General features: G+C 39.1%; 1 protein-coding gene across 1 annotated transcript in view; it reads left to right on the forward strand.

Annotated features, from left to right (window-relative positions):
* Positions 1 to 8,257, forward strand: part of DCHS2 (dachsous cadherin-related 2) — a 108,253-nt gene extending 99,996 nt beyond the window's left edge. Inside the window, exons 18-20 of the mRNA XM_035554588.2 lie at positions 250 to 536; positions 3,201 to 3,336; positions 4,350 to 8,257. Coding sequence (XP_035410481.1) covers positions 250 to 536; positions 3,201 to 3,336; positions 4,350 to 6,976 — 3,050 coding nt within the window. The 3' untranslated portion in view covers positions 6,977 to 8,257. The remainder of the gene's footprint in view (positions 1 to 249; positions 537 to 3,200; positions 3,337 to 4,349) is intronic.
* The last annotated feature ends 17,154 nt before the right edge of the window (positions 8,258 to 25,411 follow it).

The following is a 25,411-nucleotide window of genomic DNA, read 5'->3' on the forward strand; positions in this document are numbered from 1 at the left end:
TGTGAAAGCCTAAAGAAAACCCAGACTAAAACTGGGAAGAAGCAGAAGCATGTGAAGAAATCTTCTACTTGTTTCTGTATTATTTCTGGATCTTGCTTTTATTCTAAAACATGAAGCCATAAGACAAAAAAAAAATCTAAGGCAGAAAGATTACGTATGTCTAAGATTTAGTATTAGAAAATTGGCAAAATCCTCAGAAATTGTAATATCATCTTTAGCTATGACTTACTTCAAAAATTATTGTTTCAGATGTCCTGCCTGGATTTACAGTGACTCAAGTGTCAGCAACTGATGCGGACTCCAACCCAGCACTTCAGTTTGGCTTTACTGATGACAATAGTTCTGGAATGAAATTTGCTATCGATCAACACACTGGTGTAGTCACAGTGGTGGAACCATTAGATTTTGAAGAAACTGCTGTGTATAAGCTGGGAATCATAGTTTCAGATTCTGTCCATCAAACAGAAACAGAACTCACAGTCCTTGTTTTGGACATCAATGATAACCCACCAGTGTTTACTCAGGATTCATATCAGGTGGGGAAGTGGGAAGCAAACAACAAATGTGTGATGTCCTTCTCTATATGAGGATAAGTAGCGGGAGTGCTTGTTTATATTTGTGTGTTAAAAATGTATTTGATCACCACTAAGAAGGGAGGTCTCTGCAAACTATTACTGAGAACAGAAACAGCAGATCGTGCAAAATGCTCTTCTAGGAAACCCCTGCCATTTCCTAAGAATTCTGCTGAAAGGACTGGAAGAATTGTTCCGTTTTCGTGTTTGTATATTCTGGCTTCAGAAGAAAAGTGGTGTGAATGCTAGCTGTACTCCTTACACTGTGCATTCATCACACAGTTACTGGATATAATCCAAAACCAGTTTGGGGAGCAGTGTCCATTGTTCAGGACTGATTGTTCCTTCTGACAGAATGGTAAACAAGTTGGTACGTTTATTTTGGCCCAATTACTATGGCATGCATTTCTTCATTTCCAGTTATGCAGCACTACAGAGGTGTAGTAAATGTCCCTGTGGTAGGTTAAACATGTATGTTTGTAACATGTAGCCCTGCTTTATAGCCATGGCACTCTTCTAGGCAGTGGGGGTGTATCGGTTTTGACCTCCCTAACAGCTCCTACTAGACTGAAGGCACAGCTCAGCTTTTGAACTACTAGACAATTGTAGAAGACAAGTTGTCTGACAATGTTTTTGAACCAAAGCTGTTTTAGGAGCCACAGGCCACCAAGATGTTGTCCATGGGTTCGTGCCCGGTACGCCATGCCAGTAAGCACACAGAATCGGAATCCACACAAAGGTCTTTTAATTAAATAATTGGCCTGCCTTCGTCATGGGAGACGAAGGCTGTGGGGCTTCGATGAGGGTTACAGACAGGAGAGAGACAGTCTGGAGCTGCAGGGGAAATGAGGCTGCCAAAACAGTCCTCTCTTTAGGCCTCATCCATGTGTTGCTAGGCTGTGGGGCTTGCCCAAGAGAGCCTAGAGCGTGGATTGTTCAGTCTGGCAAGAAAGATGCTCAGGAGGTATCTTACCAATGTATCCTAACCTGGTGGGGGGAGTAAAGAAAAGCCAGACAGTTCTTCATAGTGCCCAGTGACAGGGCAAGAGGCAATGGGCACAAACTGAAATACAGGAAATTCCTTTTAAACTTCAGGAATAACTTTGTTGTTGTCCTAACAGTGATTGAACACTGACATAGGTTGCCCAGAGAGGCTTTGGAGTCTCCATCGTTGGAGTTATCCAAAACCACAAGCATACATGCTCCTGAGCTATGTGCATTAGGTGACTCTGCTCTGAGCAGGGCTTGGACAAGATGGCTGCTTCCTGTGGTGCCTGCAGGCCTCAGCTGTTCTGCGGGCCCGTGGACTGAGCTCTTTGCTTGACTTGGTGCTTTTTGTGTGCTGGGTGTGCTCAGAGCCAAATATATGAGGCACCACAGAAGACTTGGATTTAGTAATGCTTCATTTATAAATCTCAGACAGCTTTAAGAAAGAAGTTTAAACATTTGGCTTAGTAGAGAAATTTCAACCTCTGAGCATGTGTGGGGGAAGCACTTTAGCCACTCAGATAACTGTGGGTCAGGCTCTAGGCACCTGTGAAACTTTCAGGCATCTGAGTTGTTAGGCTTTGTGTAAATCACCCACTTAGACTTTTAAGTCAAGATCCCAGAAAAAAATGCACTTTTAATGCTCAAGTGATTTCTAGATCTGGCCTTAAGTTTTCCTCAACACTCGTGTGTGTCTGATTTTGACAAATAGTTTAGGCAAGTACTTGCTTGTGCAGGTGCTAGGAATTTTTTGTAGATAGAAGCAGAACTTACAGGCAGGGTTATGAACTGGTGTAAATCAGTACAGTTCTATTGACTATGCTAACATAAACAGCTGAACTCTCTCCACAGTCCTGATGTTTTGATATGTTGCCTGGACAGTATGGTACACTGCTTCTTAGACTATATGTCTAATTAGACTTATTAGACTATATGTCTAATTCCCTATTCACAGTCCTGTAATTTTTACCCTTTTATTGTCCTTTAAAGATAATGGAAACTCTTAAGAAGAGCAAGGACTGGCTTGGCTTTCCAGATTAAGTGAAGAAAACAAAAAAATGTTTTTTAAAATTAAATTTAAAATTAAATTACAGGAGTAATCTGGTGATTATTCAGGCTCTAGTGCTGGAATTTTCAGGGTTTAGGAGTTGTGGGGGTTTTGTTTGTTTTTGGTTTTGTTGTTGTTGTTTTTGTTTTTGTTTTAGATTCCCCAGACTGGCACTGCAAACTGTATTGTATCCGTAGAAATCAAGATATTTCTGAAAGCGGGGAGAAAAGCCAGTCATATTTGCAGAGTGCTGTGAAGTATTCCTTCCGTTAGTGTATTACTGAAGAGAAATTCAGCAATTCATTGAATTTTTCATAATTAAACCTGAACTAGATGGATTTTACTACTATTTAAATCTTACTATAAATTTTGGCTGTATTGTATGCAATATTTTCAATATCACAGCTCTTCGTTTTGTCCCTGAAGGAAATGGGTAGGTGAAACTTTACAAAGTTGGGAATTGTATTTGTGTGGGTTTTTTTGTTGTTGTTTTTTTTTGCCCTAACCAGATCAAATGAAGGGAAATGTATCTTTTTATGTTCAAAATATTTCATTAAGCTTTATCAAAACTGTCATTTTACTTTATGTGCCAGGTGAGCTTTCCAGAACTCATTTCAGTGGGTGCCACTGTTCTGACTATCTCTGCTGTGGATAGGGATTCACAGCATAATGGAATGATTTCCTACAAAATCCTCTCCTCTGAGGGATTTTCTATTGATCATAAGAATGGTGAGTCTGTAAGCATAGTTTATTATTTCAGCTTATTCACTGTAAACTGAAAAGTCTTATTCCATTCCTCACCTATTTCCAGTGATCAATTCTGGAAATCATTGATGACTGAAGTCTACCATATATTTTGGCTAAATCTGCCATTATCTCTGTAGAACTGATAATATCAAAGACCAGGGTTCTGTTTGTCCCTGAACCATGCACAAGATAGCTACTTACAGCATTTCATAGGTGCTATTTCCTTGATGTAGTTTAATAAAACATTGATATATGTTTTGTTTTGTCTCATGACATTTCAGATCACATATTAGACTGCATTAAATTTAAGTTCATATCTACTATTTTTCAGAATAAGATGAACATATCATAATGGAGTTTTTCTGCAGCTTGGGCTGTATGTTTTTAAGATTTCTACTTTACAGTACTTGTTATTCAATAATCCTAAATGGAATTTAAAAGTTTTCTAAACTGAGAACACACTTTCCAAAGTACATAATTTTCTTTAATAGTGAAGAGATTTACTGGTTTTTCCAACCTAAGTCTGTAACATTCTGGGAGGTAGCAAATTGTGGGTGGGTGTGTGTCTCAGTATGCATGTGTATGTATTACTTTTGATAATGTCAGCTTCAGAGATTATTAGATACTGTGAAAACAGTGTGTAACTGTTGTTCAGTGAGCAAGTGCATGTCACTTTCTGTTCCCAGGCATTTGTGAGATGAATTTTTTGAATGTTTTATTTTGCCTTTTGTTTTCTACAGTTTACATGTTCAGCCTGCTATAAGGAAGATAAATTTTTGGTAGTCTAAATGCAGTATGTGTATTTGATACTGCATCATTGTGGGTAGGCCTTGGCTTAGAGCATTAGCTGTGATTTCGTAGAATTACTTTGGGGTGTGCAACCATTACATTACAACCATGTCATTTTTAAACATGACCGATAAGATTCAGCTTTTGCAATAACATTTACATGTCTTAATGAGTGTGGGTTTTTATTATGTCTATTTTATTTTCAGGTTCAGTGTACACTACCAAACCAATGTCACAGCTGAAAAACAATACCAGTATTCAGCTTCTGATAGCTGCTATGGATGGTGGCAATCCTGCCCTGAGTGCAGTCACCTCCGTAGAGGTACACATAGAAGATGTAAATAACCATGCCCCTCAGTTCACAAGGGCATTGTACAATCTCAGTGTGAGAGAGAATGCCTCAGTTGGAGAAAGTGTCCTCGTGTTTTCAGCAGTTGACTATGACTGGACACATGAAAATACATACGTGGAATACTCTATTATTGATGGCAATGCTGAGAATCTATTCACCGTGGAAACAAGCGTCATGGAGTCAGAAACATCCTACAAACTCGTTGGCAATCTTGTTTTGAGCAATATTCTTGACAGGGAAACTGCTGCTTCCCATCGTTTGATCCTCCTTGCCTGTGATCATGGAATGCCCTCCTTGAATTCAACTGCTACTGTGCTAATAACTGTACTGGATGTCAATGATAATCCTCCAGTATTCAGCAGCCCAGAGTACCATATTAATCTTAAAGAAAGCACCTCTGTACATAGTCATGTCACTGAAGTTTCAGCAAATGACCGTGATGTGGGCACTAATGCAGAGATCACTTATGCTATAATCTCTGGAAATGACAAACAGTATTTTTCCTTGGATGGGAAAACTGGATCAGTGGATTTGATAAAAACTCTGGATTATGAGGATACCATGAGATTCACTTTACTTGTCCAAGCCACAGATGGAGGAGCTGATGTGAAAAATGTGGCTTTTTCTGTTGTCCATATTAGTGTCCTAGATGACAATGATTATGCCCCACTGTTTTTGTTTCCCAGCATGAACTGTATAGTCAGTGAAAACTTGCCTACTTTTTCTTTTGTGTGCTCTATTAATGCACTGGATTTTGATAAAGGCTCTTACGGACATCTTACCTACTCCATCCAGTCTTCATGTTTGGCTCAGCGTGAAGTTCCTAGAGACCATGATATGTTTTTCATTGACGCTTTGACAGGAGATATTCATACAAAGCAAATGTTTGACTTTGAACGTCAGAATAGGTACTGTCTCATAATCCAAGCAAAAGACAAAGGTGACTCACTGGCCACAGTTACAGTTCAGGTAGATATTGAGGGGAAGGATGAATTTGACCCAGTGTTTGCACAAGATCGGTATTTCTTCAATCTCCCTGAAAAAAACGAAGCAGGCCAGTTGCTTGGCCAAGTGACAGCATCAGATAATGATGGTGGACTAGATGGAGTTGTTCATTACTCACTGCTAAAAACTTCTCCATTCTTTTCTGTAAATCAAACCAGTGGTAATATATATTTGACTGAAAGTGTACGTAGAAAGAAAAATGGCAGCAAATGGAATGATGACAGCCTGGAATTGTTGATAAAAGCACAGAGCCCAAAAATGGAATCAAAGTTCACTGTATGCACTGTTTTTGTGAATGTTTCTAATTCTTCTGAGAGTTATCCCATTGTGTCAGCATACAGCCTGACCTTTAACCTTTCTGTTTCCTTGATAGTGTTTCTGCTGCTTGCTATCAGCCTTATTGCACTGGTTCTGAGACATAAGCGGAAAGATACAATGAACTCTGGTGTGGAAAAAGAAGCAGTATCCTCCTCGGCTTCTGATTTCAATTTGGCCAGAGAAGATGAGGACTGCCAGAAAATCCAAAGTACTGAGAGCAGTATGCTTCCCATGGGTGCCATAGCAGAATGGCTGAGCTTGGCAGGAATCGAAGAGAGGAAGGATGATGGTGTCCCCTGCAGGCATTCAGACTCCAGTGGCCGCAGTTCTGCTGAAGGAGAAACAGCGGAGGATGAGGAAATCAAAAGGATCAATGAACATCCTTGTAGAAAGAGGGTCGGCTCTGTGCTGAGTGAGCAAGGCTCACGGGTACCAGATTCGGGAATCCCAAGAGAGTCTGACCAGTTCTCCTGGCAGTCTGGTGAAACTGATGTTGTGGCTACCACACGAAGTATGGAGAGCATGCAGGCCATTCAAGGTGAAGGTGGAGAAGAAGCCTGTGATGTTGCCTATACAAAGAACACAGTGTTGTCCCAGACACTAAAGAAAATTGGAATACAAGAGAAGGACATAATGGCAGACCTCACAAGAGAATATGCCTTGATATCAGATAGGCAGGACTCTGGGTGTGATTTGCTTGTAACTCGTGGCACCTCTGACGAGGATCTTAGAGTTGGTTACAACTGGGATAATGTGCTCATCTGGCAACCCAGATTTCAACCTCTTGCCTCAGTGTTTAATGATATTGCAAAACTGAAGGATGAAAGTGTACACGTTCATAGCTTCCCTAAGGAAAAGAAATCTAATTTTCCTCCTCCCTTGATAACGTCAATAGCTCAGCCTGGCGTAAGGACAGTGCCACCTCGAATGCCAAATACAATATCAGTGCAAGTATTTAAAAAATACCCTCGTTCTCCATTTATCCAAAATTCTGGATACCCTTCACCAGCTATGACCCCCAGTTTTTCTCCCTCTCTCTCTTTGCTTACCATGCAGACACCTACTACTTCTCCAGTAATGTCTAATGGGAGAATGATAGGAACGTGTCTTATTTGTCCAAGCCATGAACTTGCAACGGAGGAAGAAATTCAGGTCTAGGTTATTAAATGATGGTAGTCTGTGGAAAAATGTATGGCTTGAAATGTTTTTGTTTAACAAGCAAAATATGCCTGTTGGAACTGTATCACCAGTATTCTTTCTGTTTTCAAGAGCTGAAAATGTTAATATATTAACATAGCCACAAACTTTCTAACAAACCTTCTTATTCTTTGTAGGGTATGCTGTGAGTCCATGAAGTTTCTCCTTTTTCAGCTCCCAGCAAGTGTGGTTTCCCATGTAAATCAGGCAGACAGGTGCCTGATATCCAACTTGATCGAGTTTACAGTTTTTGTTTTTGTTTTTTTTTCTCATAATGTGTCAATAACAAATTAATGGTAGTAACTGTTTACTGTGGAAAACCTGTATTAGCATGCTGGTAGATTCTGACTGCCGCTGTGGTTGCTTCAGGAGAGGGTACTATAGGGATGTGCAAGTATGGCAGTTTTGGCCAAAAAGTCATGATTTATCTGCATAATAACAGATCACTCATAGGGTCCACTGGAAAACATAATAACCAATGGTAAGATAAAAGTAACTTTCCTGTTTATTCCTAGAGTAATAAATATCTATTGTCTTTCTGTCAATAGGACAGAAGGATCCTGGTCCCCAGGCAGCTGTAGGATAGGACAGTGTTACGGTTGTGAAGGGCTCATATGCCTCCACCCTGCTCTTTGGACCTGTGCTGGGCACATCTCTGTAAGACCAGATACCTGGCCTTGTTTGTTGTATGTATCATACATATTGCATTTCGTCTATGTACGTATATCCAGACATGTACACATGCCTATACTGCTGTGTATGCTTGTATATTGTATCAGATCAATAAAACACAGAAAATACATCTAGAGTAACTCTGGTTTCTCTTCTGTGTATATTTAAAAGTCGTTGATGGTTCTTTTGCATCATGTATATTAAAATTGACCTATAGGTAAGAGCAATTAGTGCGTGGGAACCTGTTCCAAGTTGGATATGTACAGAGGGTGTATATTGTATAGGTTGTAACAGCTAAAAGGAAATGCATACAGTGCTGTTAGATTGAATGATCATGTAGGATCAGTATCATGTGTAATGCCTTTTGTTTTTTCAGTCATACATGTCATGATCCTTGCTGGTTTAAAACCTGTGGGTTCATAACCTACCTTCAGATAAGATCCTGTTTCTAAGGCTGCACCTGCATGGTACAAACATGCAATGAGATCCATGCTGCTATGCAAGAGTGTTTCTTTTAAAGCCGGCATGTGTTCATTACACTGCCATATAGTCTAAAATGTAGTCTAAAAAAGAAGACAGGAATAAAAGTTTTATAGTTGGATGAAAACCTGTACCAGGAAGAAGGAAGAAAAGAGGAGGAGCCATTCCCAGTTCATATCTGGTTATAGGGCATCAGTTCAAGTCCATTGTTTCAGTATGAATTGGGCCATTAGATTGGCTACCTCAGGGTTGTGGGATAAACTTCTTTGGACCTATATCTGAAGAAGGCAAAAATGTGTTTTTGCATTTTTATGTCGATATAGACTGCATGTGCAGTTACCGAAGTTTCAAGATTAATTCATGAGCTTTCAAAGTAACTTGTTTTGGCTGCTTATTGATGCAGTAGTTATTTTTTGCAACTGAATGGAAAATACTAATTTTTGAATGACATGTCAGTGAGAAATCTGTATACATAAAAAGCAACTGTAATGTGATGCCATGACATCAACACGTAATAGTTTCATAGCTCAAATAATAAAACACTATTTTAAAACTTAGCAGATTTTTCTATTATAAAGGCTAAAGGTTATCCACAAAACTTGTTTTTCACCTGTTAAAATTACGCCATCTACAGCTTGTTTGGTTTTGACGTGTCTTGACTGTAAAGTCATTTCTGATTAAATGAGAGGTATTCTTTGTGATGTTCAGCTCTGCGTGTTTGTAGTTTCAGGAGGCAAACCAGACACAGAGAACTGCTTTTTCTGTATAGTCAGCATCTTAGCTGCTATCATTTTAGTTTCAGGCAGCCATGGTCAAGTGGCAGCTGTTGTTGCTCTTAGTAGGAGCAATGAGCACATGCTATCCTGATAGAGGGATCGTCTTTGCAGTGGGTGATTGGTGGAAGATCAAATGCTTCAAAAAGCAAAACTATCTTTCACAATGATGAATATGAAGTGGTATCTAGGGTGTTGTTTCAAGTATAGATTATAGATTAATGGATTAATAGCTTTTTCTTCACAAATATTGCTGTTGCAAATGGAATAATATTAGTGCTATAGATCTTCAGGCATGCAGCCATACTTTGTACAAAGATTTGGACCTTACCATGCTTGCTAACATGGGCCTGCTGTAATTCTGCCTGAAAATGAGCAAATCTTGATTCTGTTCTTTTTGCTCCTTCAAATATATTTTGGTTTTGATGCCTCTCTGAAAGGATTGTGACTCATATCCTATTTCTCAAGCACATGAAATAACCAAGACATACTTTGTGCTCCTCTTAAATGCTACGAGAATTTTTTCCATGTCTTTTTGTGTATTAGCTCATTCTGCATCAAACAGGAAACAACACTTAGGTAACATATTGTTGTTTTGTATACTGTCAAGCTTAAAGAAGTGGCTATTGAAACAAATGTTTGCAATAAATCATGCATAGTTCTTCTAACCTTACTGTTTTTTCCCCTAAGTAAACAGTGTAACATCTATAATTTACCATGAGTTTAATATTAGCTTGAATTGAAGAGGCTGTGTTACTTGCAATTCTGCACACCAGTTTTAACACTTTGGAGAAGGTACAGAACTTGTTAGTGGAAAATCATATTAAGCTCAAAATGCATAAGCTATAAAATAAAAGACAGTTGTCTCTTCTGGAATTTTGGCTGCCTGCCTTCTGGATTTCTTGTTGGCAGCCTTGAAAACACTGGTGTAAATCACTACCAAATGGATATCAAAATTCCATCTACCAGTAGTAATCATTAAATTGACATTCAAGCAGATTCCTGTGCGAAGAGGAAAAACTTTCATAGTTTTCGGGAATTCATCATTTAAGGATTATAAAAATATATATACCTATTTTCTAAAATGATATGAGAAAAACACTGGTAACTTACATAAGTCCATATTTAGTTTGTAGTTTATCTTCAACTGAAGACAGGAATTGGTCCTAAACCAGGTCTAGATTTAAAAAAAAAAAAAAAAAAAAAAAGTTCTGATAAAAATGAACCAAGTCTTTTGCCAAGTCTATTGCAAGGCTCATTCCTACTATTATTTATAATTGGTTGCTATCGATTCTCTTTGCTTTTCTTTTACTGACATGTAGCTTCCTGAAGAATTTTCCCTAGGTTTTCTTCCTCACAGTTAGTATGAATATATGCAAAACCTTTCTTGGGAGACCTATAGGACAAAAATGTGCTGTCCTTACAAAAAAAAAAAAAAACAACATTGCTAGAACATCAGCTAACACCAGACAGACAGTTGTGTCTGTATGGCTTTATAAATTTACAGCCCATGGAGGCAAAGGCCAATTGGTGATTTAGGTGGCCATCATAGGCAGCAGTGTGCAGGGGTGTTGTAATTAAACATTCTCCTTGGTCAGAGCTCCCACCATGTCCTAACTTCATTGGTCCTTGAAAACCAGCCCCTGGGGTAGAGGAAGGACATGGGGAATCCTTGCAGGGAGGGAACTGGCACAAGTTTGCTGAGCATAGAGGGTGGTGTTCCCTAAAATCCTGTAAAAACACTAATTGGAATGGGACGCACTTGTGACTGTAATGGAATATACTGTAATGGTAGGTTTATATTTAGAATTTGGCTTACTTTGCAAATGAAATGGCTTTGCAGCTCTTTGCAGCTTCTTGCTCCTAGTATCTGGCTCAACAGAACCAACTGACTATGGCATTGCGTGGCTCAGTTTGCTGATGATGATCTGGTTGGAACAACTAAGATGTTGCAATATCAAATTGAGTATACTTTTGGGTCTTGCATAGCTGCTCGTTCTGCTAGCTGTTCACCATCACGTATGCAAAGTCTAATATATATTCAGTCTGAGTAGGGATTTGGATGTTCAGGTCTCATTAAACTGAACTGCAGTCTGGCATCCAAATCCTTGTGGTGGCTTTGAAAATTCCACTGTATATATGCACAATATTTTTAAAACAGTGGAAAAAATGTGGTTGCCTAAGCAAAAGAAGGGGCCTTACAGAAAGGAAAATTGAGCCTATAAAACCTTCTCTTTTAGGCTTTCACTTTACGTTGCAGCTAGAACTATTACTTATAAAAAAAATAAAAATGCTTTTGTTGTACAAAGTATGAAACATAATAGAAGACCATCTATAAGGAATACCGAGAGGTATTAGGGTAGTCTAAAATTGTGAAATGGTTCTGTTTCTTGATATGTATGTGCTACCTCAGCAATGTAGAAAGTACCAAATCCTTTAGCTAATCATAGTCACAAGAATCAAAGTTTCTGCCCCATTACTGTGCATTTGACTGACCCAAATGAGTCCTGTGCCTGATGAAGCATTAGATGCCAAACCAAATACCTGAAAATACAGATGTCACGTTAAAGGACTGAAATTATCCACTGTGATATTCAAAACTTTAGTTGAAAATCTCACTACAACTAGAAAAATATCTTGAATATGTAGTTCAAAAACAATGGATTGCAGCACTACAAACTATGTTTAAAAATATCAGCCCTGTCCATGTCACCTTATCCACTGGAAAATAATCTTATATTAAACACTGTTTTGAAGCTTAGAGTATTTAACACACTCTGAGTTGCCTGCCCTAGAACTGCATGTAAACCGCTTGTGAAAAGCTGTCAGCGGTCTCAGAAAATGGAAGTTGAATTGTGCATAGTGCATTGAGCTGACATGTTTGAGAATGGATGGAGCTACATGATGCCCACTCATCAGCCCAACTTGGAGGAATGCCTTTCTGTTCCCTATGTATGCCCACTGCATTTGGTTGAAAACTTTCAGGTGGGGAATTCAAGAGAGTTTCTAAAATGGCATTATTGGTTCCGTAACCAAACGAAGTGAGTAGCAAGTCAAGCCTGCTTGTGTTGACCTCAGAAATTCCTGCTTCAAGTCCTGCATATCTGGGTGTGGACACATTTCCAGCATCTCCCTTTTAACAAACTGTAGGGTTCATTTAATTTCAAAAGACTTGAAAATACTGGGTTCTGATCCAACACCCCAAGACTTCTTCCACAGATTTCAGTGGGGCTTAGATAAAATATGCACCTGGAAGAAATGGACAACATGTGTGCCTTACTGGTACTGTAACAAGAGTCACTGGCAGCAGAGAGCTGGCTCCCCAGTGTGCAGGGCTGTAAACCAGCAGGAAGAAGCATTAAAAGAAGGGAAATCAAGAGCCTGGAAAAGAGAGTAGAACCAGCATGGGATGGGGGGAGGTTCGGAGGGGAGGTTCCTCTTTGCTACATGGTGATTGATGCGAGTCTTGCTTTATATGCTTATTTTGGAGTGCCTTTTAGAGAAGCCTGAGAAGGTCTGTAAGGAAAAGGTCACCCTACCGTTTCATCATTCTACTTCTGTGTAAACTATGGTCTGCTGCCTCATTTGTTAGTGCTTTTATTGAACGCACAGAATAACCATGCCTTTGTATAGTGATTTCGCTACTCATCTTTATACTGTAAGCACATTACCTGAGGTCAAGTTCTGGGTAGAATTAGTCTTCAAAATGACACTAACAACTGCTAACGTCACAGTAGCAGGAAAAGGCTTGGCGTTTCTTGAATGGGTTGTTGTGTGGTGGTTGGTTTTTGTTAGTTTGTTTTGAGAGGTGCATGTTTTTTTTCTGTTTTGTTTTTAAGCTTAACCGCACAGTTGTACAGTTTTGCGCTCTGAGTTTTGGCTTCTGTCATACTACTGGAACATGGTGTGCCATTGGTTGACCACATATTCAGTGGATGGAAGTCGAGGAAAGGTTTCAGCAGCCTACTCTGCTCTGGCAGCAGAATGGTAGAAAAATACATATATCTTCATTGCTGGATATTGTGTACTGTACTTGACCAATGATATGTTTGAACTCACCCAGTTTTCCTCCAAAATTTTTCCATGTCTAGCTAAAATGTTCCAATGTGTACAATTTCATCCCCCATATGTTTCTTGTAACTCAGTTTTAATAACTGAAAATTGGGGATTTTGACCCTAATCAGTTAAGGTGTGAAACCAAGATGTGAAAGTTTCCTATTAAAACAATGTGGTCTGTTCCATCATTATAATTAGATATATATGAGGTTTTAGTAACACAAAGCCTCCTCTTACCAACAGTTTCTGGATGGGGTTTAATGAGGTTTTTATGACTTGAATATCACTACTTAATTTATACCATACAAACAAAAAGAAACAAGGAAATGTAATTACTGCAACTAGTGTAAAGTTTAAATGATGATGTAAGGAGGACATATTGATAATTGGATTTTAAAACATTAGGCTGAATTAAAGGCATGTCCAGTTTGCCCACCTGCTTGAGATACTAAGCGCTTAAGCAGGTCTTGTGGTAGTCAAGACTGCTAGGTGTAGTGCTCTGGGTGCCTAGTGGTAGGGCTAGTAGTCCTGCATTACAGCTCTTTCATTTTGTAGCAATGATAATGCTCACATGTATAAACAAAAGTGCCTGGTATTGTGTCCCATAGTAAAATCAGTCACGCTTGTTGGCAACAGCAGGGACTGGTAGAATACCATCAAATCCATGACCTGCTGAGCTTCCAAAGTTACTGAAAAACTGCCTCAAATACATAATGAAAGGAGAAATTTCAGGGTCTTCTTCCTAAGAGACAAATTCATTATAAATGATATGAGCAAAATCCTTCCAGTGACTGCTGAATTACATATTTCTGGAGTGCGTGTACACTTGACTACTGTGGTGTAACTCCTAAGCAGAGTTTTTGTGAGTCTCAACAATGAGCAAAAAGGGTAGTATGTGGAAGTCTATAGCAGAGAAGATGGGATAAGGAAAAGCAAAGATAAGTATGGACACTGAGCAGATCTGTCTTAAAGAACACTCTCTGTTAAGAACGGAGTGCCAGTCAGCTCAGCTGATCCAGAAGACAGAGTAGTGTGCTGCCTGCCAGGAACAGAATTACGTGTTGAAGACCCAACAGGAGAAATGCCCGCTGAGGAACAAAAAAGCTTGCTTTCTCCGCCTATGATCTCATAACAAAAGAAACTGTCTGCTGGAGTTCATGAAGGATGGTGATGGCAGGCTGTGGCATGAAGATGTAGCATCTTTGGTGATCTCCAGCAGAGTTTTGCCAGCCCATCTGGAAGGAGGATAAGGGTAGGGGAAGACAGTGCAGAGAAGATAAGGGAAGAGACACACAATTTCTCAAGTCTGGTTCTATTACACAGAAAGTAAGTGGGGAAGAGATAAGGGAGAAAGAAGTCACAGAAGCAAAGGGAGTGGGCACAGATTTGGAGCTTCACAAAACTGAATGAGGCCCCTGATCAAATTGATCAAACTTTAAAGCTGACACTGCTCTGAGCGTGAGGTTGGACTACAGACCTCAAGAGGTTCCCTTCTGGTCTAAGTTATTTGGTAACTCTGTTACAGTAAGAAAGAAGTATTGCCATCATCAACAGTGATCAGGTAGATGATACAATGAGCAATGAAAGATCAGGTATGGTATTGGATGAGGTTAGTCAGCTACAGCTGAGGTTCTTGTATGTTTTCTAGAGATGCCTTGCAGAACAGCGAAACTTCAATTACTCCTGCAGGATGTGAAATCAAATATAATAATTACAATTGCAACACAGGTATCAAAAAATGTGTTTTAATCAGGAAGAGCAGAACTAAAGGCAAAAGGTGATGAGATAGTACTGTACGTCGCTAATGATTGCTAATGTAGTAGACTGTTAAGAAATGGGAAGGGACACAAAAATAAAGCTGCTTTGGATTACTGTTACATTGGAAGAAATTAGTTGAATTATTTCCCTTGTATTTGGTTGGTTATAGAGTCTGCTGTAGATACTAAAGTTGGCTTAGTCACAGGCATATTGTAGATACAGGATTTTCCATAATTATTGTGGTATGCTTCTCTGTAATAACATGTACGTGGCTGTTGAACAGATATTACAAATCATACCAGGACCAAGGTGTTCATTTGTTTTATAGTTAACATGTTTCTTCACATAGTTAATTAACAGCATCACTGACAAATGATTATCTACCTTAATTTTTATTCAGATAAGTTATTAGAAAATTATGGAAGACTTGACTGTAGAAAACAAGCTTGCATCTATGATCATAGGTTAGTTTTGTTTAGATTTAAAAATAACCATTCAGATAAAAGGAAGAAATTGGTCTGTAACTAAAAATACATTTGCATGCTTTGTGCTACTGCATGCTTTGCTCCAGCTAACTTACTGGAAATATATTAGCTCAAGTGGAATACCACAGAAGAACAGCATGGGAATGAGGTGACTAGTGGAGATCCTTGCAGATAGATTTTCTGGATTGTTCAATGTTTTCCGTTAGAAGTAATGGTGGAAACAAGACTGTCTGGAATAGAGCTTGATTATTTTATTGGAGGAAATTTGGATTATTTTCATATTTGAATTTGTCAAACTTCATCTTGCAGCTATTATTTCTTATAATACTTTTTTCTGCTCTAGATTAAGGCACACCTGAACTTCTGGTATGATTGCTCACTGTGAAGCAAATCTATTTTTTTTTACCTCCTAAAAATATTGACTTTTTCTACTCTCACATCGTAAGTCATTTTCTCTTAGTAATTTTTGTGGCTATCATCTGAACCTATTTTTTCAGCATCTTGAAGTGAATGTATTTGTTATTCTAACATTCTTATAATACCAAAAATTATTACAACAACAATTTATAGACCTGAAGTATTTGCAAGCAGTTCCAATTTGTTTCTTGAATATAAAATATCCTGGCTGTTAATTCATCTGTATTCATCTTCATATATGTTCTCTGACCTCAGTAATATTAGCATTCTTCTCACTTATTAATGAACTGGATAATGCTTATTATCCCTAAACAATGTCAGAGGTTCTTCATGTATCTTCAGTTGTACAAACCAGAAAGATATGTTTAATATTTAAATAGCTAATGTCTCACATAATTGTATTTGAAGAAAGAATTTACCTTGCTTTGCACAGAGAAAAAAAATACTGTCATTCAAAAAAAGTTGCATAAAACATGAATACAGTTATAAAAGGGAATGTGCTGAGATAATAGCGTCCTGGATGGTGAGTATTGGCACAGGCTTAAGTATTCTTAAAGGCACCATAACTCAGACCTCTGTTTACGTTAGGCTGTGTAGAACTGCCATTTCTTGATGTGAATTTTGGATCAATAGAGAAGTTTCAAAATTTACCCAGAGAATCAAATACTTTAAAATATTTTGCTTGAATTTTCATCCCAGTATTTTGAAATGTGATACGGATTATCACATTTAACAAATAATTCATGATAATTCAAAGGCATTTTATTAAGCTTCCAATTGCATGACTCTACATCTTCCATTTCCACCACCTCTGTTCCCCCACCCCATATCTGTTCCTGCCAGAGTTGTTTTGGGAACTGAACACAGATTGGGGAGTGGTAATCAGAGGACCGAGAGCATACTTTTCTCTTAAATATTTTGTTACTGAAATCTGCTCCATTTTAGAGATATCAAAAGAGGTAAGGTATGTATTTGGGGTATGTATAAACAGTGTAACACTTCAGAATGTGGTCTGAAAATGTTTAGCAGAGTGTATTTGGAAAGATGCACTATTTCTGAGTGAAGATGCTATGAGTGAGTTTTGGAGGTTGTCATCAATAAGCAACAATACTCTAAGACCTTTAGAGTATTTCACACCGCAGTTTTCTCTGTAGATGCCTGATATTTTACGGCAGCTTATTCATAAAATATTTTAGTAAGTTTTAAAGTTTTATTGTTTCTATTTTTGTCTCTGTCTGTAGAGCCAAACTCCATTAATGCTACAATTCCAACTATAAAGAATTCTGGGAGAGGAAAGGAATTTATAAATAATGTATTTAGAAGCCTCTAAAATGATCTGCAGAATTTTTGATGCAGTGTTTAAAGGGGGAATGTCTCATGATACTCAGCCACAGAGAGATGTTTTATCCTTAGAGCCACAGAGAGATGTTTTATCCTATATCCTAAGTAGTAAGAGTTTCCTGGCTTTTTAATAGATTTAAATCCCTTGTTTGCAACCTGGGAGGGTCATTAAGCTTACAGGTAGCTTTTATTTGGGGCAGAGTAATTCCAAAGGGGAGATTCATAGTTTATTTGTGGAGAGAAAAGCCCACTTTCCTTGTCTGGGACGTTTTTTTAAGGTGGCTGTTAGAAACCATTGAGGAGGTAAGATAATTTTAAATTAATGCAGTGAGAAAGGATTAACAGAGCAAAATGCAGGGTAGGCAACCAGAGGAACAAGATAAAATACCATTTCATTTTGTCTGTCACTGCGCTAGCCCAGCAAAGAAATCTTGCTGCCAACCCAGGCTCTATAGAAAACCAGTGCCATCTACAATGAGGCTTGACTTTCTACTAATGGGTAGTCCTCCATGCTACATAATTTCCTCAGCTGAGTACATACCGACAGAGAAAAACTGCTAGAGCTGGGCTTTATGGAAAGGAAAAGGCAGGGAAAGTAGTCTTCAAGGAGAAAGACAGACACAAGTGAAAGGAAAACAAGGTTAAAGAAAAAGCCTAATGTTTTGGTCCAGAGAATTTTAAGCTGGAAACTTGGTATTCTGGGGAAAATGGCATCTTGCTTGACTGGGATCTGAGTCATGTAAATCCTGCACAAATGAAAGTACCATCTGGATCCCGAGTTCCTTGCTGGAAGTCTGCAAAGTGTCATCTGTGGCTCAAAGGCTGAGTCAGGTCTTCGGACGTTCTGTATCCATTTTTAATCTAAAATGTGGATGGTTTTCTATGGCACACTTGTGGAAATTTTGGCAGAAACACTCCAAACATAACAGTAGTATCTCCTCCCTGGGAACTTTCCCTAGTGGCTTACTTGTTGTTTTGAATAGTTTGTTGGTGATTTAATTAGCTGTTTTTTCCTACAGATTTTCCTCCTGGGCAGTGCTGCAATACAGACACAACACAAACAGTTCCCTTCCTCAAATGGCTTTCAACCCAGGTGCCTGTTTCTGTGATGGGGCACAGGAAAGAGGAGTCCCACTCTTTTTCTTATCTCTAACATCTTTTCAGCTTCTTGGCAGCACCTATACAGTTTTCCTTTCTTCAATATCTGCAAATGCGAAACTGCAATTTAGCCATCTGGGAATAATTCACTTGAATCCATTTCTCCCCAGGGCTTCAGTGAGAATTCTCTCAGGATTATTCTCTTAGATATGTAGAAGATTGCTCACAACGTGAAAATTACTTCAGTTTATGCTTCCCTTTGCAAGAAATCTATAGCTTTATGATTTTCACTAACCCCACTAATCAGAAGCTAAATTTATGGGCAGAAACAACTTTTAATGAAGACGCTGTAGAAGATGCTGAGGAACACAAGGGAGACTTTCCATGGGAGCAGAAATTGCCAGTGGTTGAAATGCATCTGGAAGCAAACATTTAAATCCTGTACAGTTTCACATTTAGATCTAGAAGATGTAGCTCAGTACAGATTAAAGAATTTCAAGAATTCCCTGCTGGCTTTCACCAAAGGAAAAATAAATCTTTAACTTCTTTTATTTCCTTCCCTTTCTTTTATTATAGGCACTTTGAATGCTTTTCTCACTTTTTTGTCTTCCGATTCCTCAAGAATTTCAACATTGTAAAAGCATCACCAGTATTTAAGCTGCCCTAAGGAGCAGAAGGCCAGAATCTTTTCTCTGTTGCATTCTCATAAATGTTAAATAGTTCCTGCCATTTTCACAAGGTACAGGCAAAACAGAATATGATTCAAGGAATAACTCTTTGTTTGACAGTGACTGCCGAAGAACAAACCTGGTGATCTTAAAAGGGAAAGCTGGAGGCTGGACAAACAGATAAAAAAGGATGTGAGCTGAACGCTATCCCAAATTCTGTGGTTGTCATATGGCTTGGCACAAGAGTCAGGTTTATTTTTTTGGTGAAGTCCCTGAATTGTAGCTTGGAGTTTGAAGCCAGTTCCTACAGCTTCTGTGTTTGGAATGTGCTTTGTTCTCCAGTCAGTTCCTGAAGTGATCCACCCACTGCTAGGACTGACTTTAAAGCTGCAGCTCAGTCTTTGTGGGATCAAAGGCAACCCTTCAAAATGAGACAGTCTCTGAGGATAAATTCCTTATTCTGTATCTTGCTACTCACAGTCCTACCCGGTTACTGTAAAACCATTTAACAGGGGATTAAAATCTTTCTGTGGCAAGTGACATAAATTAATAACTCATTGAGTGGGATTCATTGTCCATAAAAGCAAAGGTAACTTCGGGTTTCCAACACAAACAGCTACGTTACATTGCCAAAGGATTTCAAAGCTGGCTTTTCTCTCAGGTCTGATTTGGTTCTTGCTTGGCGATGCTGAGGTGCTTCAGAGTATTCCAGTCCTTCCTACACTAGTAATTAGAGGTTGATGAACCCAACATCAAAATGTCTTTGGGATGTTTGGGAAAGTACACAAGTTGCTCATTTTGTACCAGATGCTTATTGTACTTCAGTCTGGAATGCTGCTAAAATTAATAGTGAAAGTAGTTCTGAATTCTGAGAGGAATAGGAATTGTCATGGGTTGTCTCTTTCTGGATTTATATTAACAGGTTTTATTCAATTATAGCTGCATCTTTGCCAAAGAATTCTAGCCTGTAAAACAGTTGAAGCCTAAGATTTCACAGAATTTAAGAAAGTTTTTCTTTGTACCCAACCCTGCCTGAGGCCATCCATGATAGCTTTTTTAGTATTAAAAGCAATTCTAGCATTATGTTCTTGCATAATCTTCTGTGTGATGTTACCTGGCAAATCTTTTTTATACACTTTATTTTCTCAAAGGGCTCAAAACATGGCATTGTGAGCTTTGGTGAAGGACAAAATAGGTAAGTGTATTAGACTAGAAGAACAGATGAGCTTGAGGGGCCGGGAGGAAGCTGGTACAATAACTGTTAATCATATAAATAACTTTTGGAATTTTAGTGTTGCTGGCTGTATAACAGAATTTCCATGCAGTGCAGAAATTCAAGGTAGTAATCTTTCATGCGTTGCCTAAATGCTATAAAGACTTTAAAAATAGGAAATAAATGACCATAGCAATTTTCAGATGAGTCAGAATGGTTTTATCTTTCTTTAGTCCTTTATAAAAACCTGACAAAAAGAAAAAGGAAAAAAAAAGTTGCTGGTATAATTAGCTGTCCAAGGAAATGATTCTCAGAAGAGGAATCTTATTTTAAAGAGCTATCTATTGACTTGGTGGAATATGCTTTGTAAGACCTTCTTTAAGATTAATGCCAGAAGTGAAGCCTTTCAGACACCGTAGGAAGCATTTATTCATGTAAAGAAAATGAAGATGTGCAAATGAGTGGTACCTAGGTATAAGGAAATATTTCAGGAGAACTCTCAGGAAATGTCACAGGGTGAAGCTGAGGCTGGTTTTTGTCTGGATTATTGCTTTGCTGGACATTCTTACACAGTTTTTTATATTGTTTCAAGCACAACTGAGTTTTGAAAATGATCAGATGTGGCCACCATTGAAGGAAATACTCCAAAAAGCAGAGGTAAAATTTCAAACATCATACCCCAAAAAGGGAATTATTCCTCCATGTGTTAAGTTCACTGAGTAACAAGTTCTGCAGTAAAATAACTATCTTTTTTTGAAATCAGTACATGCACTCAGTGACCCCTGTAGTACATCTACCTGTAGACAACATCTTAACCACGAGAACATGGAACAATGTTTTTCAAAAGCCACAACCTTGCTAAACTAAAGCCAATTCCTTTCAAAGCATGCAAGAGCACTAATTTTCATTGATTACTCAGTTATGGCCAAGTTTTAAACTTCATCTGTTTTTACTGTAGCTCTTCTGGAAAAAGTTTGGTCAGAATCACTCTCCCATAACCTGAAAATGGTTGCAGAGATTTTGCTTCAACTTTAGGGGGATAAGAAAAAAAAAAATCTCTGTAGGCATGGAAAACTCCAGCCTGAACAATGAATGTTTCCAAAAACTGTGGCTGTGAGAAAAATAGGCTTTTAATTGGATTCGTTTTGTGTATGTAACCATTTGGGTCCTATCGAGCAGCTGCTCTAATGATGATTTTGCTTATCAATGGTAGGTAATTTCCCCTAACCAAATGTGTGCCTACAGGAGGGAAAAATAAGAAAAGCATACCTATGTATGCCTGTGTTTTGTGTTTTAAAAGTTTAAAAACTTCCTGTGTATATTTGTGCAGGAAGTCCACCCAGGACTCTTAATAGGAAGACACTGATTCTGGCTAAGGAAATCCTTTAGCCGCAAATGGCTGGAGCTTGGAAGCCTGTTCTGGAAAAACTAGCGTTGCTGGATTAGACGAACCTTTTATCCAGTACCTTCAAACTTGGGTGAACAAAACAAAAGCAGGGTGAGGAGAAAATTCTTGTGAGAAGATTGAATTTTGACTTCTTTGTCCTGAGTTTCATGGAGGAAGCACAGGCTTAGCCCTCCCTGCTGCTCATTGCAAATATCCCAGGTGCTTTTAGCACCGTGCTCTGGAGGTAGATGTGCTGAGCTTGTTGCTCCTGCAGAGGACAGTTGGAGAAGGGTCTTGCCTTCCTGTGGCTGTGTGAAGATGAGGAGCTGGGGGCTGCTTTTTGGGTTTCTGTCTGGCTGCAGTGTTGAATTACTCCGAGCTGTTAATCCCGCCGGGTCAGCTGCAGTGGATGAAGATAAGCAGAAAGACTTAGTGCTGAAGTTAATGTCAGGAAAATACTGGAGCTGACAGATAGAAGAGGCAAGTAGGTGATGCTTTTATCCTAGCTGATGGCAAAATGCTGGCTGCTAACAAGTTAAGCAGGTTAAGCCACAGGTCTCAGTAATTAGATTTCAAGAGTTTTGAAAGCGCTGAGAAAGGGCTGCCCTTTAAATGTGGGTGGTTTTTATGTCCTCAATGACAAATAAGTGTCCTAGGTGACTCATATAAATGTAAATATTAAGTCAATGTTGAAATGGAGACAGCTGGCATTATCACTGTGGGCTTGTTGGCCTGACTGAACAAAATACTGGGAAGGCTAAGGTGTGAATCAAGAGGGAATTAAATAGTAGTAAGCTGCATAATGCCAGTTCACAAAGGCTGGCACAGAATTTTGTTAAGGTGAGGGAAAAGAGAATTTACCAATTTAATTTGATAGAACTTTCTGAGGTTGTGAATTTACCTGCTAATGTTTGCTGTACTTATGTGAGGTTCTTGGACCCTGAAAGGTATTATACTCCCCTGCCACCACCCCATATTTGTTTTGACATAAGAATGCAAAATCTTCATGACCTAGTCAATGAAATGAACAGGATCAATCTTGAATGAAAGTAGTTTCCTATCTCTTATAAATGTTTTGAAACCTTAAGTTGCAGTTAACTCAAAGACCAAGGAAAGACAAGTAGTCAAGGGATACGTTTTGGAGAAAGGGGTTCAGTGAGATACTTTCTGCTGCAGTGTGGCATTCTGTCTTGGCACAATGGTGGCCACATTTGTCACAGGACTGAGTGATGCAGAGAAAGAGCTGATCTTGGTAGCTAACGGATGAACTCAAGCTCCCTGTACAGTGCTCTGGCTAGAAAGGTGACTTGAGCCTTCAGCCTTGCACCTGTAATCAAGGAGATAGGATAAGGTGTGGGGACATTTTTGTGTCTGTACTTGGCAAAAATTCTGTCCTTTTCTGTCACTCATTGTTCAAGAGCATGTTGAATATGGGTTGGGCTTAGAGGTGAGCCATGAAAGTGATAATACTATTGTTAAATGATGCTCATTTAAGCATTGCAATGTTACAGTCATTTCCTTTTGCTGAAGTTGTGCCACTGAGATAAGGTCAGATAAGGAAAGTTTTATGAGAATGAGCCTGACTCTGTAAATTGCTGATCAGGGCCTTTACCTCCAAGGGAACTGCAGAATTTAAAATATGGAATCACTAGTAGTAAGCAATAGCATGACCCCATTTCACAAGTGAGAAGCTGCCTCTGCTGGCATGAGAAGTATAGTCAAGCTGGCATTGTGAAGAACTTCAGGTGTGAGACATCTAATGAGATAAAAGAAGCTCTAGACATGCAAACAGTCTCATGCAGGTAAAAATAGACCCAACTCAAGGAAAACCTAGGAACTTGTCCACCCGTCTTTGGAGCAGTGTCCACGCAGTGATCATGAGCTCCCTGTTTTGAGCATTACCACTTTGTCTTTGAACTCTCTTCTTGTGAATCAACTGGATTAGAATGTGTTGGTGCCTTGTAGCTGCACGTCCCACTAAAAAGGCATTTCTGCAGTAAACAGGACAAATAATTCTTCCCGACTCCCTGAATGGCAGAGATGCTAAGACAATAAGCTTTTGATTTTGATAGACAACCCCCCCAAAATTAGAGGAAGGGGTGGAGAAGGTTCAGTGAATTGACTATTTGTAAAATTATCAACACCACCAAAAATGAATTTGAGAGCTGAATAAGAGCTTTTTTATTATTGTTATTATTTTTAAAAGGTCCTGAGTATAGCAGGAATCAAAGCAGTTCATTTTAATGAAAAATCAAAACATTTAAACTCTTCTGAAATACTTGAAGGTTTTTGGCCAAAAAACATCAGCCAAAATAGAGAGAATTTTGGTGGACTTAAATAAGCATTTTTCAGAGGAAAAGCATTTCTTCCAAAAAAATGTCACCATTCTCTAGTCAACAGAGCATTATAAACAAGCCAAGTAAAATCATTAATCTGTTATGTAAAATTATGGAAAGACCCCACCAAAGAATGATATTCCCTCTTGAGTATATCCATTCCATCTGATCAAAAATCCGAGAAAGGCCTTAGATATGATGATAAACTAAAGAGTATAAGGCTAAAGTTTCCCCTCCTTTTCCCCAGAATAATTAAGTTAGGCAGTTTAATCCAAGTGGTCTAGTTTCCAAAAGTGCCTTCTCCATGTAGCGAGCATGTTGGGCCTCTGTTCAAGTCCTTCAGCTGGCTCCTAGCTTTGGATGCCAGGTCTTCCCTGACATTGAAGAATCAAGTCCCAGCTACATTAGGAGGTTGAATTTCAGTCTCTGGGCCACCACAGCAGCTGTGACAGTGCTGACTTTCAGGCACAACTGCACTGTGTAACAGCTCCGTTGAAAGGGCCTGGCTAGGACACAAAAACCCAGAAGAGAAAGGCAAGCAGGAATAGTGGCTCTCTTTGGGAAAAAGCAAAACCTCCATTGTTCTTGCCTTCAGAACTGCTGTTCAAAAAACTTGTCTCTGAACTTCCCATCAATTGCTGCTACTCCCTTTCCAGTTGCTCTCTTGCCCCAGCTCTTCTCAATCAGGTTTTCCTCAAAAACAAACAAGACAGAGCTTGTAGAAAGGTCCCAATGGATTTAGTAACTTAAACAAAGGGTGCTTAGATTTTTTTTTTTAGTGATGGACAGCATTAGAAATCCCAAAGTTAGACTGGTGGTCTATGAAGAGTTTGGGAAAAGAGAGAGGAAATTAAAATGGTATTTTAAAAAGCAACAGGTTATTTCACAATGAAAGCATCATCTTTGGGAATATATTTCGTTTCTATTATGTATAGAGATAAAAGAGATGGTAGAGTCCAATATTTGGCATTTGAGACTGATGGTATTTAGCCTGACGAGGAAAAAGAAAAAAAAATACTGCATCTCCAGTCTGCTGTTTCTTCAGATGTGGCTGCAGTTTGAGCACAGAGGCATCTCTCAAGGAACTGCCAGATACATCAATGTCTCTGTAAAAATTAACAAAATGGAACTGTCAATTATTTAAAAATGTAGATGCAGCAAGCAGTGAGCTGTTTGCTGTGTCTGGCATTCCTCACAAGGAGGGGTGCCAGAAATTTACTGGCAAAACACTTCAGCTAAGTGATCTCAGATGAAAAAATGACAACTTCTGCTAATGAACAGTCAGTGCTATGAGCATAAACATTCATCAATAGTCCCAGAGTGGAGGGATTGTGGTAGTATCTGGCTTTCCAGAGGCTGTCCTGTTCTTTGCACCCACGTGCACATCTAGCCCAGACTTGATCTGTGACCGTACTGGAGCAGAGGAACGTATACCACCAGACGAAAGAGCAAAGGGCATCTGCTCCCAAGGGCACAGCTCGAATGCCTCGGCAGTTTCTTCCCAGAGTGTAACAGCTCATTCTGGAGACAGCTGCAGGAAGGCTCAGCATACCCACAGCTCCCAAGGATGGTGGAGAAGATTGTAGAAACCATCCCACGTCCTGCCCCAGCTGTGGCCAGCAGCAGATGCCTGGGAGAAGAGTACCAAAACCAGCACGGTATGATCCATTGTGGGTCTGGCATCTGCTGTGACGCGTGGCAGGATGCAAGAT

This window comes from Cygnus atratus, chromosome 4, assembly GCF_013377495.2.
Source record: "Cygnus atratus isolate AKBS03 ecotype Queensland, Australia chromosome 4, CAtr_DNAZoo_HiC_assembly, whole genome shotgun sequence".
NCBI classification, from domain to species: domain Eukaryota; kingdom Metazoa; phylum Chordata; class Aves; order Anseriformes; family Anatidae; genus Cygnus; species Cygnus atratus.